Source organism: Ricinus communis, chromosome 6 (genome assembly GCF_019578655.1).
Source record: "Ricinus communis isolate WT05 ecotype wild-type chromosome 6, ASM1957865v1, whole genome shotgun sequence".
NCBI lineage: Eukaryota > Viridiplantae > Streptophyta > Magnoliopsida > Malpighiales > Euphorbiaceae > Ricinus > Ricinus communis.
Genome location: NC_063261.1, coordinates 19,961,230 through 19,979,111, shown reverse-complemented (window position 1 = coordinate 19,979,111; position 17,882 = coordinate 19,961,230). Strand labels below are relative to the sequence as shown.

The following is a 17,882-nucleotide window of genomic DNA, read 5'->3' as shown; positions in this document are numbered from 1 at the left end:
GGCAGGCACATCTTTTCAACAATCATCTTAGAGATATGTTGCTCCTTGTTCAATATTCACTATCATAATTTATTAAAGGTTTTCATATTGCGTTTTTAGTATTAATATACATAAAATAAGTAAAGGTACATACATGTTTTCTTTCATACATAAATACATTAAAGAGTAATTACTTTTACTTAGTATTATCAATAAAAACATCATTTTCATTCAATTTTGACTAGAGTGCTAGGAAAAGAATCAAATTATGTTCAGGTATCATTGAGTAATGCCTCAGTAAAGCATGCCTGGCCTTCTACTGGCTCCAAAGCTGATCAACATTAATAAAAGTATATCTCACCGTAACCACTCATCATTTTCATATTAACCTGAGCTACCAACTTCCTTCTTAGATCATCATCTCAATACTCCAATACCTTATTCATACTAATTCTCAAAATTACTCGCATTTATTCAGGAATGACAACAATTCTTAATTGCAATTTGTATTCAATTGATACATTAACATTAACTCAAAATTATGCTAATAGAGATACAATGTTTAATTAGCTATATATTCTTTTTCAAGTCCAGACCCACTATTTTATTTTGCATATTTGGCCTTGTAATCACTCCAAAGCTGATCAACAGACTTCCCTAGCAATTCAATGAAGAACTCATCACTATAATCATCTATCATCTTCTTGTTCAGCTCAGCTACAAACCCATTTCTAAGATCATTACAGTAATCCAAAAATCTTGCTGTAACATCGTACCCTTGATCCCACCTATCACCTTGTCCTGGCTGAACCCAGTGACTAGGCGCATAGTTAGCCTTTAACCTTACAAAATCAGCAATTCCTTCAATTAGTCCTCCTGGAGTTTGCCCATTTCCGTTCCATTGCCATATATGTGTCGTTTCATGATAGAGGATTCCAGTAACTTCACTTCTCAAACATTCCCTTGAACAATTTTCTATATATCTTGTACTAATATGCATCTCATTATCTTCTGTGTATGCAACCCCATCTATATCTTCAATGATCAAGCTGATTCTTGCAGCACATTTTCTATTTCTCAAGATGTTTAAATCCAACAGCTTCCATATGAATCCTGTGGCTTCTGTTAATGTTTTATTGCTGAGTTCAACTCCGATTTCCCCTGCGAATCGGACGCCACCTGTTGATGTTTCTGCTTTGTTGATCACTTGATATTGAACCAGAGAAGAGACTCCCATATTTTTTCTTGATATGGTGCAATGGTAGGTAAAGGCTATGTGGTTTTATATTGGATTATTGTCTTTGTAGTTTCCAGAAACAAATTGTTCTATTGATACAGACATATACATATATTACTGAGATCAAAGGATCACAGGCTAAACAAGACAAGAAAATGAGTTTGTCAAGGGCTATTAAATATATATTCTAACATAAGAATGACAAGTGAAAGAGCCAAATGAAAATAACAAAATTCTCCACTCAGCACACAATTCTTTACTACACCATTACAAAGAGGTGTTAGTGGAATGGAGTGGAGTGTGTAGAAATCCAAAGACAGCTGATGTTAGTGGAGTGGGTTATTGTAATAACTTACATACTAATCAGCGAGTAAGAGATATGAAATAGGGCTAAGTAGTATGTGCTTATTCTTATCAATGTTGGTGAATAAATAAAAGTACCAATCAATTCAATCCTTATTAGATCCAATTATCATTTGGCTGGTTTTGGTCTGAGAATTTATTTGTATTTTTATGTTATTGACAAGATTACAAATGCATTAACAAATTTCAGTAAAAAATGACTTGCATATAAATAGTATAGAAACATATTTAGAGGTTTTCCAATGAAAGTTTTTAGAAAATCTATTCTTTAACTATACAATTTCAATTGAGTAATACTCCATATATATAAATGGTTTTGTATTACATGTTCATTTAAAGAAAAAATGATACTCTAAGGAATATATTTGTAATTAGAAAGATAAATTATTTTAAAATACTAAATCAAAAAATAAATAATTAAAAAATTACAATTTTTAACCAATGAAGTTTCATATTAATGTAGTGATTGTACATCCAAATTGTATTTATTAGTGATTAATTAGTAGATAAGAATTAGCTGTTTGTACTTGAGAGTATAAAATACGTGGGTTCTTCAGTATTGGTTTAGAAATTGACATCAAAGAAAGATAAAATAAAATTGTCCTATTTATTAGGAAGTTTCTGTCTCGTACAGAATTGAACGACAGTAATTGAACATTACATAAGCATCCTGTGAAAGTAAGAATGTGAGAAGTGAAGCCACTCAGTACAAATTACAACATCTCCACTGCTCAATGCGCATCTTTTACTGGGGTGAATTTGAAGGACAGAGGGATTTAGACATTGTTTAATTTAGATGTTGTTTGTAGCAAATGATAGTTGATATTTTCATTAATTAATAGTTGATAAATATGAATTAGTTGGTCAAATTTAATTAGTTGTTGTTAATTTGATAAATTATAATATAATATTTTCAATGTGTTTGATATTTTACTGAACAAAATATTTAAAAATGGAAAATACTCTTTAGAAATATCATAATTAATTATATATATATATTATTAAATAAAATTTTTTTAAACAAGAACGTCATCAATGTAACATTTCTTTTTTAAAATAATTAAAAAATTCTTATCTAGATTTGATGTATACGCCGTAATAAATAAGAGAGTGACATATATTATGAATTTACACGTTAGTATTGAGTGATTGACACATATTCTATTAATTAAAACTAATGAATATGTGGCAATCGTTTATCACTTTAATGTATAAGTGAGGACATATAACACGTTTGAATAAAAAAAATTTAAAATAATTTAAATTTGAAAATCATAAGTATAAGATGTTAAATTTAATGATTTTAAATAAAATTTATCTATTATATTATTAAAAAAATAAATTACATAAAAAAAAACCGCAAAACAAATTAATATATTATTAATTACTTTTTCTTGGTGAAAAGCCAAAACTGCGAACTTATTAGCTCAAAACATCAACCATTTAAATATCTGGAAATGAACAAAAGAAATAAATGCCCATACAAATTCCTATAACCAAGAGATCATAGCAGAGTGATCTGCTACGCCTAACTTCAAGAAAACTTTGATCTGCACCATTATTTAATAATACAGTATTCTGAAAAATCTTCAGGTTACAAGCCTGCCGCAGGAAATGAACAAACTGTTGCACATGCAGAAAGCAAGTTTTTCTCATCTTTCCTTGCAAATTCCTGGCTTTAGTCTTTCTGCTGAACCAGGAAATCCCTGCACTTTAGTCCTTACTTGCCGAGACATCCTCTTTAGAACAAAGAGCTTAAATCATCCCCATATAGCCCCCATCTTCTTCTCGTTCTGCTCTTTGTAGATAATTTTGTTCTGCGCATATAAATTAAACTATGTTTAGGGATGTGCATTGGTCCCCAAAGCAGCTTGCACCAAGTCATCTTTTTCTGCTTGTCTCTAATAAGTTCATCAACATTATCAGCATGCTTCCGGAAAGCACTGCACTGATCCTAATTAACAGCATCAGGAAAGCACTTTGGAAACTATTTCAGCACCTGCTGCATGCTTCCGGAATGCTTATGATAGGATATCTCTTAATCAAAGCACAATCATGAGGCCAAGGATCATACAATAAAGAGAAGGATCTTCCATCCCCAAGCTCATACAATAGAAAATCGTCACACATTCACCGCTACAGGAGGAAATTTGGTTTAGGGGTTTACCCTTTTGGTATTGAAATTAAATTTTTATTTTGCTTCCCACTATTAAAAGATAATACCTTATCCGGAAAATTGTTATTCCACCAAGATAAACGACCATGTTAACATCAATAATGGCGGAAAGCCCATTCAAGTTCTTGAAACAGGGATTATATATTTTCTTTTTCTTACATCAATATATAAGCTAATAGATGGTTCTTTTTTCATAGGAGCTAGCTGGAATAAGCTCCTATTCTTATTTATACGAATTCCGAAAATTAAATTTTGTCTCGTTTTACTTTGCATATAATTGGAAACGACAACAATTTTATTGCAAATTTATTTAATTAATACATTGATATTGACTCTAGTATGCTAATGGAGATTCAATGTTTTATTAGCTTCATATTGTTCAACTCCAAACCCACTATTTTGCATATTTGGCCTTGTAGTCACTCCAGAGCTGATCAACAGATTTCCCAAGCAAATCAACAAAGAACTGATCACTGTAACCATCTTTCATCTTCTTGTTAAGCTCAGCCACAAAACCATTTCTAAGATCATTACAGTAATCCAAAAACCTTGCTGTAACATCATACCCTTGATCCCACCTATCACCTTGTCCTGGCTGAACCCAGTGACTAGGTGCATAGTTAGCCTTTAACCTTACAAAATCAGCAATTCCTTCAATCAGTCCTCCTGGAGCTTGGCCATTGCCATTCCATTGCCAAATATGTGTCATTTCATGGTAAATAACACCAGTGTATTCCCTTTTCAAGTCACCTGAATAGCCCCCTATGTATCTTGCACTAACATGGATTTCATTGTTGCTAGCATATGCAACTCCATCCATGTCATCGATAAACAAGCTGACCTTTTGTACATTTTTTCTATCTTCTGCATTGGGTTGTTGGAATAGTCTCCATATAAAATCTGTAGCAGCTGACAGTGTCTGCAAGCTATAATCTTCTCCTATTTCGGCCGAGAACCGTGCCCCGCCGGCCGTCGAACCGGCAGTGTTGGTCACGGTGTATTCTACTGCATAGTTGCCTTGAATGGTTGCTAGGGTTACTAGCAATGAGAGGATCAAAGTGTGGGGAGACATGGTGTAGCTAGTTTTAGTGCCTTATTTGCTTTGTTTCTCCAAGGTTTTTGTTGAAGAAATCTGCTGTTGCTCTATGATTTATATAGAGAGCTGGTTTTCATTTATGATCATACCACTTAAGAGTCAATTTAACAATTGTCTTAAGGGTTGGCTTTTAATTATGTATGTGATGGTGACTTTTATTTTTGTTTAAAGGATAATGTCATGGAAAATCAATCTTTTCAAGGTTCTTATACTTTTCAAATTCTGTTACGTGAGAAATGAGTTATATTGACTTGACAAGTCCACAATTGAGGCACAGAGTAAATTAAGATTGTAAAGCTAATTAGGAAATCTTAAAGAGCTGCCTAATATTTGAAAAAAAAATAAAAAAATTAACTTAATATATACGTTGCAGTATCAAAAGAGAAACAAATGCAAAACTACTGAGAATTAGGATTCTTGTACAAATTAATGAAGTTCTCATTTAAACATATGAGTCTGTGAGACTACTTTTTTTAGAATAATTATAGATATTTTATTAATGAAAATTAACAAGTACATCGAGATATAAAAAATAAAAATAAATATCAAACATTAAGAATTATATGTTATAATTTTGTAGAAGTAGTAGTTCCAAGTTTATGGGAAAAGCGTTTCACTTTATAGTACTAAATTACATATTGACTTTACAGGTGCTTCTTAACGAGTCTAATTGTTTGGATATCGGATTGATATTTTATCTTTCTTCACCATTTTCATAAAGAGAAAATTTAACACCCGTAATGGAAGACCTCCTACATAATAACTCAACACTCACTCCATAATAGAAGATCATTATTAAAATATTAATATAAAATAAAAAGAAAAAAGAATCATTGTTGATCCTCCAATTACTAATAGACTTAATGACATTAAAATTTCAAACATTTATCACTTTTTATAAATTTGGTTATTCTTTTAAATTTTTTCTTAAATAGCTCGATTTAGCTAATTAATTTCAATTATAGCCAAATTAAAATTTCGATCAAAATCGGATGCTACCTTCTTAACTCTAAATACTAATATCATTTTACTTTATCAATATTTTAAAAAAAAAAATCATAAAATCACGTCAAAAGTGAGAAAAGAAATGACTTAACCCTTCATTCTTCTTTTTAGTTTATGATTTTCATTTGTCATTCACACCTGAAATTTTAATTTGGTTATAATTATAATTAATTAGATAGATCGGATCATTTAAATAACAATTTAAAAAATGGACTGAATTCGCAATTAAATGTAAAAATTTAAATTTTTTATATCATTAAACTTTACTAATATATCATTAACCTAATGTCAAGTATGATGCATTGAAACAATTTTGTATTGTTTAGTTTCTAATAGAAATAGATTAGAAATTATAATGAATAAAAAATCAAGATTTTTAGTTGAAGTTTTTTATTCAAATATTACTCGGAATATATCATCTTTATAGTGTAAGAAACTAACTATACATTGGCATTTAATAACTAGAGAAAAAAATAAAGAAAGAAAGTTTCCATGATTGACTTTGACCAAGATAGTTGAGGAGTCTCTTGCGGCCGGCCGACTAATAATGGGGTCACTAAATCTCTTTGGTTCTAGAAAGTCTAAACATGTTTAATTCTCCAAATCCATAATTATAATAGATATCTTTCATGAGCTGTGGCAATTAAAGGAACGGTCCACTCTCATAATCACAATGAGAAGATTAAATGAGCCAAAATAACAATTCTTCTCCAAATGGGTAAGAAAGATATATAGAGTGTTTGTTCATTTCAAAGTTGATTAACAACATCAAACAAATGCTAAACCCCAAACATATAATGGAAAAAGTAACATGTATATTTAATTATTTAAAATTAATAAATATAAATTTAATAAATCTATAGATATAAATTTAAAAGATAAAAATTTTCTTAAATTACCTATTCAAATAGAATAAGTCAATTTAAATTCGAATACAATAAAGAGAAGAACAAGTCTACATCTATATAATAAAGAAGGCCTCATAATTCATTCATTCATATTTTTCTTGAGTATGTTTCTGTTTTTAGAAAAATAAATTAATTGAATTCAAGGACAAAAGAATATATGTCTAAAAAAAGGGACCCCAAATAAATGTTGCCAATTGTTAATTTATTTTATGTAAGAATTAAATCCTTTATTATGAGAGCTAAGCAATTCTCAAGAAAAATATCGTATTCTTACTGTGTATTTTTTTTTTTCAAAAATACTGTTTTTTTTTTTAATTTACAATTTAGTTGTTTTCAGCTGTTTTTTTCAAAAATAACTAAAATTATAATATGTAAAAAATTTAAAAAGTATTATTAATATTTTAACACAATAAAAATTTAAAAAAATATTATAAATCTGATAAAAAATTTAAAAAATATGAGTATTTCCATTTTTTTTTCTATAAATAAACCCATGTTATACTAATGTGGTTTAACATAAACTCCAACTGACTTGAGGTCATCAGGTTCGTTGAATCTTCCATGAAATCCACCAAACTGACCAATTCTCCATATGGTCCATAAGTCTTTACACTGGTAGTGAACATAAATGACTTCATACCATCTGAATAGTATTTACCCCTCAACCTTATAACGAACCCCTTAAGGGGTAATTCAATTTAATCTGCAAATTCAAATCAACATTAGCAAATTCTACGAATGCATTATATTTGCACTATTCTTATGCTTTTTCATACTTTATGCTGCCATTGGAAAACAAAATAATACACATAATTAAGAGTTAAGATGCACTTGCACACTAAAATCTTGGACCATGTTTGCCCATAATTTGGAGAAAGCACGAAGGAGCCATTCTGATAATATTGAAACTTGGATGGATGAAATTACCATGTCCATCAACAGAAACAAGAATTTGAGAGATTTCAGAATGGCCCATATGATTATATTTGCTGCTTCCATTATTTTACCACCAAGAACTGTCACTTTGATCATTTTGATAAGGAGGTTGTTGCTTCAAAATGTTAGCATTACTTTTCTTTTTCAGTTCAAAGTGAACACCTCACTTCTTATTATTAGGCAGTTGATCACACAAAGATAGGTTTTGCTTTGGTTTTCTAGTTCTATTTTCCACTGTGATGCATCAATTAACTCAATTGGCATTGTGAATGTTTCAAAACTTGAAGTCTTGATGTCTTTCTGGCTTCTCCAAAAGAACCCTTCATTTCTTTTCCTCTCCTCTATGAGTCTTTCTTTTTCTTTATACCTTCCCTTTTTTTTTTCTTTTTTTGTTTGCTGAGGTATAGATTTGCTCCTTTGGAGAGGTATTCAATTTGTTTGACCATCCAACAGGTATTCTGATAGTGTTTTTTATTTTAAAGATACTTTTTATTTGTATTTAAATTTAAAGAATAAAAAACTTTATTTGAGTTTAATAGTCTCTTTAGGAGGATGTAGACCAACAAGCATTAATGTTTTGATTTTTTCCTTCTTTTTCTTTGAATGGAAAAGAAAAATTATTTTTAAAGAAACAAAGTCAAAAATAATAAATACCAATTAATAAAATGTATAAGAATTTTTAGTATATTAATTATTATTAATTATTATGAGTAAATTTTTTATATATATCTTTTATTCTTTGATATTTTTTTATTTTTTATATTAAAATAAAAATTACCAGAATATTTATATTTCCTTATAAGAAAGAACTCAATCTCTTTCCTGTATTTCTTTTTTTTTTTTTTTTAAATCTGCCTACTGGCAAAGAAAAAAAAGATTAAGATCCACTCCCTGGACTTGAATGCATGAAAAATACAATTTCCATCCTTAGACAAAAACATTTCAAAGATTTTATTTAGACTTTGAAAATCGCTAAATACATATTTATACTTCTAAACTTGTATCAATTTAACACTTAAATTTTACTTTTTTTTAAATATCTAAATATTTTTTTCAATTTTAATCTAATATAAGCTAGAATTTTAATTTTTTGTAATATTTAAATACCTTTATGTAATATATATATATATATGTATTAAATGAAGACATGTTAAAATATTACAAAAAAATAAATTCAATTGTTTGTTAGGTTAGATTGAAAGAGAAAATGTGATTTCTTTTATATTTGAAAGGTGGAAAGAGATGACCTGATTTGATCTGGAGCTAATATGTAATTATTAATTTGAGTTGAATTTCAGTTTTTTTTGGTGACATATTTATTGTGCCATATCAGTTTTTCAACCATTAATTAAATAAAAATTGATGAACCATTAATTAAATAAAAATTGATGGTAAGGAATTTAATGATATTTCAATAAAAATTTAAAAATTTTAAGGACATAAATTTAAATTTAAAAATAATTATAATATATAAACAAAACTTCCTTCTATGCAATTTACCAATATTTTTCTACTAGAATACTTATTTTCTCTTTTTAAGAAATATATTTGAGATTGGTACAATTCTACGGTGAATAAAAATCACCGACTGTCGTTTTAAACGATTCAAATAAGCTTGTTTTCCAATGAAAATCAAAGTACGTATGTAAAATTCTGGTTTCTTATATAATTCTTAGAAACTTTGGAGTGGCCATGGACACCAATGTCTCGAAGAAGCTCCTCCGCTGCCTAATTTTATATTCATCATGCATATATATCAAAAAATTAGGTAGATTCAGAACATAAGAAATGGAATAGAAAAATCAAGCTCAGCAACAAGTTCACACCCCAGACCATGACATGAGATATAACAACTGGCTGACAAATCATATTTTTCAAAAATATGCAGGGCATAGCCACTTGGTATAATATTTCAACTGCATCAGAATCGTATACATGTTCAAGTAGCCAAACAGAAAGCAACTACAGAAACCAAAAATCACTATCTGAAAGCGTTGTTACTGAGGCTAGGAAAAGTAAGCCAAGGAAAAGAAAATCACAAAATGGAAATTTAATCCTCATCTGGGCCACCTGCTTCTTTGACATCAACATTAAAGCTATATTCCTGGTCACATCCCAGATAAGAATCACACATGAAGTAGAGAGTATACGACTTCCTTCCAGTTTCTGATGGGGCCGCAAACTCGAGTTTCACCTTTGACTTTCTCTGGAGAGAGACCCTCTTGATGGCCAGCAGCTGGTTACTCTTGGTATCGCCAACAACAAGCCACCAACCTTCTTCTTTAGCTTTAGGATACCTGGCAGCATCAACTGGTCCAACCTCAGTCCTCCCCTCCAGATCACGCTCTAGAGTGACTTGCAGAGTAATATCATCTCCCACCCTCACATCCTCCCCATCCATTACCTCATATGACATATCAATGTTGGGGAACCGGTTGCAGAACCTTACAACATCTAACAATTCTGAGTTGGACATTTGGAGTAGCTCCCGCCTCTCATCATCTTCCATCTCTACCAAATCAAAGACTGTCTCTATACTCTTTCCTGGATTCTCTTGGCATTTCTTGGCCAGCTCCTTCGTAAAATGTGGAAGTTGGAGAAGCATGGAATCACGCTCCCACATCCCCTGTGTCACCATTTGGCTAACTTCCATTGCTAGAAGAGCAAGGCTCAACCAACCATTGCTTGAAATAACATCAACCATTGCTTGAAGCAATCTGCTGGAAGAAAGGAGCACCTCTCGCTGGTCTAATGCTAGGTTTCCACCCACAGAATGCCTTGAGAAATGGGCTTGTAACAGTACATTTGCCTTCACATGTGGATCACTGTATCTGGGATTTTCAAATGAGAACCTCTGGTGATTGATCAGCCTACGAAGCACCTCTTCCTCTCCAGGTCGTATTGGAAGCTGTGCATACTCTGAAGCTGAAGCAAGAATTTCCAGAAGACCCTTCATCCTTGTTTTAGAAGTCAAAGAAGAACTGAAACGCTCAATGGTAGTATAACTGATGTAATAGTAAGACGCTATCATGCCAAGGTTCAATGGAGAAAGATCCATGTCCTCCTCAATAGCAACACATTTACTTGCTTCCAAATCACTCAATGTGTTCTCAACAAGCTCTGAAAGATGATCAGAAAGATGCCTATGACTAACTCCCTGGAGATTGTAGTAGTTCGGATTTTGTGTGAGCCGCCTATACATGAAAGTCCATGTAAGGTAATCTACTGCATCCTGCTTGTTTTCAATAACTCCAGCAACTACTTCTGCATTAAAATTGTCGTGCAGGAAATGGTGCAAATGACTTTCTACAGGGAATGCTTCATATAAAAACTTCTTGTAATATTCTTTACGTGGTGCGTGACAAAGGATGACACACTTTCCAGAGTTATCTAGTAAAGGTCGACTAGCATGACCCATCATCTGTAAGAGATCTGTAACTGGATAATCTGTGTGAGCATTTTCACGCCCATCATAGTACTGAGTTCCCATCACAACCACCAAATGTGCTGCCAATGGCACTCCCCAACACATTGAACTGCTCATAACACAAACCTGAATCCACCCAGCTTCGAAGAGCTGTGACACTACTTCTTGATCCAAACTACTCAAGCCCTCATGCAAGTACCCAACTCCTTGACGTAAAGTGGATCTTAACATTTCATCCTGAACCCTGCCAACAAAAGGTTCCAGTTCTTCTATGGATCGCATCATAAAAGCAGGCTTCTCTCCACTGTCTGCACTTGAGTATGTCATTAGATCCACTGCAGTAAGACGCACATGCTTTCTTGTAGGAACAAAAACAATAGCAGGCTTTCCATTTTTGGCATGTTGAACTATTGCAGTGTATGTCGGTTTTGTCATGGCCTGCATCCTTGCTTCAAAGTTTGCAATATCCACTCCCTGAATGTGTATTTCCAAGGGGACTGGGCGCACTCCAGGAGGGAAATTAAAAAGGCCATGCGAGGTGGCTCCTATCCATTCTCCAAGATCCTTAGCATTTGCAAGAGAAGATGACAAGGCCACAATCCGAATCTTATTCTCTATCTGACTAGCAATATACCTCATCCTAGAAACAATCACTTCCAAGATTGGACCACCTTGACCCCCAATCAAGTGGAGCTCGTCAATAATAAATAGACTAACCTGCTGGACATACTTCCGCTGTTTCCAGCGACGAGACAAAGCATCCCATTTTTCAGGAGTACTGATGATTATTTGACTCTTTTCAAGCAGTTTTAAGTCTGTTGCTGTTTCCCCAGTTAATTCAACAACCCGCATGCCAAGACCTCGACCAAATTTCCGCTCCCAATCACGATAACGCTCCTTGGCAATTGCTTCAAGAGGTGCAATATACACAGCGCGCGTAACACTATCAGGTCCCTTTTGATGATTTCTCAATATAGCAAATTCAGCACATATAGTTTTCCCACTACCTGTTGGTGCTGCAACTAATACATTGTCATCTGTATTATACAGAACAGTAAAGACCTGAGTTTGGACAGGATTAAAATGTTTAAAATCTTGATAAAGAGCTTCATATGATGGATTCCGCAATGCAGTCACAGGCAAAGGTTGCAAGTCCAATAACTCTGTGGGAGGAGGATACTTTTCTGGTAAGATAAGGTGCCTAAAAGACACTGGCAAAACAGTTTGTGACCCAAGCCACTTATCTGACACAACACGGATGAAATACTGAGGCGGCAATGGCTCATAGATAGGCACTGTGAAGTTCAATGTGTGGTCCTCATCGATGTACTGCTTCTTCAGCATAAAGTATTCATGGTGGAGAATATATTCACCGTCATTATCCTCCACAATGACCCAAAATGGCTCCACATAACCATGAACCTTATCCTCCCATTGGAAGTCCGGTGTTATGGTAAGTTCCACCCTCAACACTGTACGAGTGATTGGCTGAACGTGTGCCGCCAGGTTTAGCTTTGGAAATTGGTGAATGAACTTGTGTAATGTTCTGCCCATCTTTGGAAAACGAATGAGTTCACCGATCTCCTGTGATGAGAGATCATAATACCTTTCCCAAGCCAAATCTTTCTTCTCCAACTTCATCAGAATTTCATTTGGGATCCCATTGAATTGGCGCAGTGGCGTCTGGACACTCCACATCCTCTTGTTGATCATTTTACATAAGTTCAAAGCTTTCTCAGTTAATTGCGCCCAACCTCTCTTCAGGACAATCTCAAAAAGAGCTCGAAGAAGACGGCCCGCACTCTGACAAAGGAAATTAAAGAGCACGAATGAAAATATCACCAAATTAAGATTTTAATGAAACAGCAAAGCAAAGGAAAACAAAAGTTAAGTTGAAAAAAAACCTGAGTGATGAACACCATGTCTGATGTAAGAGAAAGCCCCTCAAGCTTAAGTTGTGAAATATATGCTTGAAGCAAAACATTAATCTTAGCACTAGGCTCCTCCAGGCTTTCCTTGATTGGAATTGGAACACGGTCCAACAGCTTTGCTAGTTCCATCTTCTCATCTTGTCTCACTGTCACATACTTAAATTCTTCACTCAATGAGAACAGACGACATAACTCTATATCCCCCATTGTTGGCTTCAGATGCTCATTATACGTGGATATTGTGCCATGAGTTATATAGTAATAGCTAGCTATGCGACCCAAGTCAGTAACCTGGAAATATCCACTTTTTCTATCATACTTAACCAGATTATTCTTGTCTAATATAGTCGCAGAAGAATGAATCTGCGAAAAACATTAAAATCAAATTAGATACAAGATATAGCAGCTAAACAAAGGCAATCAAGAGTCTAGATCAAGAAACGGTGAGAGTAAAGAAGCACCAGAAATCAAAAAAATAGATGGTAACTCTCAAATATTTTAGAACAGAATGCGGGTGAACCTAATAAGTTAGCAATTATAATAATGATTCCAGCACAAAAACATGAGGAGAAAAGGAATGCAATATTAGCTAGAGTAGAATATTGGACAGGTGCAAAATTGGCAATGCCAACTCAATTCCTCACTGATCAAATAATCCATCAAAATAACCAATTTTAAGATAATATTATTAGATAAATATCCTAATTCATGCTATGACTGAAATTAAACTGCTAACCTAAAAATTTACTTGTAATAGATTAATTGACCAGAATAGACAAAATCTAAACACATGAATTAAAAGCTCTAACAAATCAGGATTCAGGAACCTTCAAAAGTTTATTTGGAAAATTTCAGTGTTTGTGCAACTGAAGAAGAATTGAAAATGCTGAAATAACAAGTATAGCCTCTCTCCCTAATCCAATCTCCTAACAAACAAACAAACAAATAAATAAATAACACTAACAAATACACAAAAGTTTGCAATAAAGTAGTGTGTCGGGAGATATTAGAAGTTAACAAAAGAAGCAAAGAACTATTAAATAAAACAAATTCATTAAAAGGTAGATGCATACCAAATCAGCCCTCCTCTCCTCCAGTGTAATATCTCTTGTGAGAACATCTGGTGCTAAGCCATACAGTGTTGGGTTTCGCAGCATACGAATATACAAGTAAGTGTAGCCAAGCCAGTTGCAAGCTTCTCTAGCATTTTGTACAGTTCCAAGAACAATTTCGGCATTCAATTGATCAGCCAGTTTGGACACAAACTGACTTTCAATGGGAAGTTGTTGATTCATTAAAGACAGATAGTATTGAAGTTCAGTATGGCCAGTAATGATAATTCCTTCCCCATATGAATCATACTGGGGTCTTCCTGCACGACCCAGCATCTGCATAACATCCAACGGACTTAATTCAGTCCATGCTCCTTTTTCTGGATTGTATATCTGAGTCCCTTTAATAATCACAGTATGAGCAGGCAAATTGACACCCCAAGCAAGAGTTGCAGTAGAAACCAACACTTGTACATGTCCATCTGCAAACAGATCCTCAACAAGTTGACGGTCAGCCCTTGTCATGCCAGCATGATGAATTGCAAAACCATAGGGCAGAAGATCTTTCAGGTCATTGCTTTTTACCATATCTGTATGACTTTGAAGGATCTCACGGCTAGCACTGTCCTCTTTCAAGAATCTGCCCAGAGTATCATTAGCAAGTGCAGAATCCCGTATTGCTCTAGCTGTCTTTGCCGTTTCCTTTCTTGAGTGGACAAAAATAAGAACTTGATGCTTTCCAGCAACTGCCATCACCTTTTCATAACAGATATCATTCATCAACTGAAACCTCTGCAGTGGCTTCTTCACAGTGATGCCAATATACTGTTGAGAGAGAGGGACAGGTCTGTAACTATTGTCAAAATGGAAGAGTCCTTTTTTAAGGTCAACTCTTAAAAACAATGCCACATCTTCATAATTAGGGAGCGTTGCAGATAATCCCACTAGGCGGATATGTTCTTTAGTAGTTTCAATTTGTCTAACAGTTCTAGCAACAATACTCTCAAGGACAGGTCCTCTATTATCATGGAGAAGATGAATCTCATCAATAATAAGTAGTTTCACAAGCTGAGTGTAAGTGCGATCCCCAGACTTCCGAGTAATAATATCCCACTTCTCAGGAGTAGTCACAATTATTTGAGTTTCTTCAATTTGTTGGCGAGTCAATGACTGGTCTCCACTCAGCTCCCTAACCTTCACACCATACTCCTGCAGACGATTGGACAAATTACCAACAACTTCAGCAACAAGAGCTTTCATAGGTGCCACATAGACTATCTTATAGTCGCTATGGTTGAATGAACCGTCTTCTTTATTCATCTTCAATCCAAGTTGCTGAAGTATGGTGAGTACTGCAACATTAGTTTTTCCTGCTCCAGTGGGGGCACACAGGAGAACATTATCTGCCTTAAAAAGCGCAGTTTCATAAACTCTACTCTGTACTCTATTCAACTGCTGCATCCCTTTGAAAGCAGGTTGTGCCCAACCTGGCATGTCGGATATCTTGACAAGCTTCTCATCAGATGCTATAGGTCTAGGCTTCAAGGCTGGCACATGAACTTCCTCATAACCTTTGCTTGTATGCCTGTAGGAACCAACTGGAAGATCACATTTCTTGGTTGCCATCAAATGACCCCCTTGCTCAAAAGCAATGCTTTCTAGATCAAGCAACTGGGGCTGGCCTTTCACCCAGCCACTTTCTGCATCTCTATCCACAAGCCCCCTCCTATCTCTATCATAGTCCCCACCACTCTCGTCCTTGAGCCGGCGAGCCTCTTCTCTTATACTCTTCTCCAAGTTTTTTTGCCTCTCTTTTGCAGTTGCCCTTGTAGCATGCAACTGCTCCAGAATTGCTACTAAATCTGGACCAGAACTCATCATTTCTTCCTCAATCTGCTTCCTCTCTTGCTGGTCTTTAGCCCTTGCCAAACGAGTACACCATACTATCTTCAGCCTGTTACGCATAAGAATCCTAACAAGGTTGAACATCTCATAAGAGAGATGCAAGAGTAACTTGTTCTCAACTTCCCTGTCCTCTCCTCCCTCGGCAAGTATTTTAAGGACCTCCTCTGCAAGTTTCTGGCACTGTTGTGGATCCATCTTCTGCTCAAAAGCTTGTGATATCTTCCTTTGAAGCCAATAAGCATCAATATCCTGCACATTGAGGCTCAACCCTACATTCGCCTCCTGCATTTCTTCATCATCAATACCACCCATTTGCATACCACCAGCCCCAGAACCATTCTGTTCTGCCACATCCTCCTCCTCATCATCTTCATCATCAGGCACCATATCCAAATCACTCTCATCTTCATCATCCTCGTTATCTTCCTCAAACTCAACAGCCACACCCACATCATCATCAAGGGCGTCATCACCATCACCATTACCCACAGCATTCCCTGCAGCATCACCACCCGCACTCACATCTTGAAAATCAGTAATAAGCCTACCAATTGAAACAAGCTGATCGAAAACATGATTTGGAACAGGATTCAACAACTTCTCAATTTCCTTCTTCTTATCATTAGTCTTAACGCTCTCATTCTTCAAAACCGCCAAAATCTCATCCGCAGCTGCACTGACAATATTAAGAGGCTGACCACCCAATTGCTGCTGAATAACACTCAACATTGCCTCATAAGCCGCTCTAGTCTCCTTAGTTTTGGGCTGATAAACACCTTCTTCAGTAGAAGTAAGCACACTCTCTTCCCTAAGGCGACGTCTTTTCGCTTGACGCTTAGGTACAGGCTCCGCATGCGGGTCCCTCTCTTTCTTCTTCTTAGATTTCTTAAGTTTCTCCTCCAATTCAGGAGGCTTCCCTCTAAAAGCACGGTCACCGAAGCTTTTGGGATCAATTTTTCCCCAGAGGGACTCAGGTTCACCGGTGGGCTCATGCGTGTCACGTGGGCGTGAGTCAGTGGTTAGCACTAGACTAGAATTAGCTCTATACTCGTACTGTTTAAAACGGGCATGCGCCTCAGCACCACCGCCTAGATGCGCCATTAACGGCACTCAGAAAACCTAAAATCTCAAATATAGAAATCACAACAAATCCTTAGTTCAATAAAAACTTTTAGGGTTTTAAGCACTCAAAACCCTAAAACAGTACACCAAAACTCAACAAACCCTAAGTTCAATGACAAGGCAGAATAACTCACCCAAGTAAAATGATGCAATGCTGTGAAATGTTTTGCTACGATTTAAGATACCATAAGATACAATACGATCGATAAAAGTTTTGGGTTTTTCTTTTTTTTTTGTTTTTTGGAAAAATGGACGCAGAGCCTTACTGCGCGTGCTAGTTATGAAGGGCTACATATAGTCCTTTTGTTGCTTAGTATGAAACGTCGTCGTATTGATGAGTCGGCGATCTCCTGCCTAAAATCAAAGGCGGCAAGTATGTTTTGATTTGATCGTGAGGCAGGCTTTGAGTGAGATTTCATCAGAGTCCAGCTCCACCTAATTACCCATCAAAAGCCCAATTGGGATGGCCTGGGCCTCCAATATAAATTAGGGATGATATTTTAAGTGCTAATTACCATTTCCCCATTCAGTTTTCATTGTATTCAACACTTTTATTCTTTTATTTTTTTCAAATTACAAATGGATTCTTAATATTTGAAAATCGAATTAAATAGTTTTGATTTCAAATTAATTATTATATCTCCCTTAATTTGATGTGTTCAATTGGAATTCGGCCTTTGTTTGCTTATACAATTATCAGATGAAAATTTACGTACTTACAAGTTTTTTCGAAATATTAGAAATA

At 34.7% G+C, this 17,882-nt stretch overlaps 3 protein-coding genes across 4 annotated transcripts; all 3 read right to left on the bottom strand.

The window, feature by feature from the left end:
* Positions 1 to 279: 279 nt before the first annotated feature.
* On the bottom strand, positions 280 to 1,427 carry LOC8288104. Its single transcript, XM_002518619.4, has one exon. The coding sequence runs from the start codon at positions 1,214 to 1,216 to the stop codon at positions 584 to 586; it is 633 nt and encodes a 210-aa protein (XP_002518665.3). The 5' UTR covers positions 1,217 to 1,427; the 3' UTR covers positions 280 to 583.
* Positions 1,428 to 4,029: 2,602 nt separating this feature from the next.
* LOC8288103 lies at positions 4,030 to 4,913 on the bottom strand. The gene has a single exon (XM_002518618.4). The coding sequence runs from the start codon at positions 4,825 to 4,827 to the stop codon at positions 4,150 to 4,152; it is 678 nt and encodes a 225-aa protein (XP_002518664.1). The 5' UTR covers positions 4,828 to 4,913; the 3' UTR covers positions 4,030 to 4,149.
* A 4,627-nt stretch (positions 4,914 to 9,540) lies between these two features.
* Positions 9,541 to 17,427, bottom strand: LOC8288102 (DExH-box ATP-dependent RNA helicase DExH12). Of its 2 annotated transcripts, none has more exons than XM_048375683.1 (4): positions 17,272 to 17,427; positions 14,132 to 17,141; positions 13,032 to 13,421; positions 9,541 to 12,930 (listed from the first exon to the last, which is right to left on the bottom strand). In XM_048375683.1, exons 2-4 carry the CDS (start codon positions 17,114 to 17,116, stop codon positions 9,751 to 9,753), a joined length of 6,555 nt encoding a protein of 2,184 aa, XP_048231640.1. In that variant the 5' UTR covers positions 17,117 to 17,141; positions 17,272 to 17,427; the 3' UTR covers positions 9,541 to 9,750. The 2 variants fall into 2 exon arrangements, with proteins under 2 accessions (XP_048231640.1, XP_002518663.3); XM_002518617.4 differs by having other exon boundaries at positions 14,132 to 17,134; positions 17,272 to 17,421.
* Between the last annotated feature and the right edge of the window lie 455 nt (positions 17,428 to 17,882).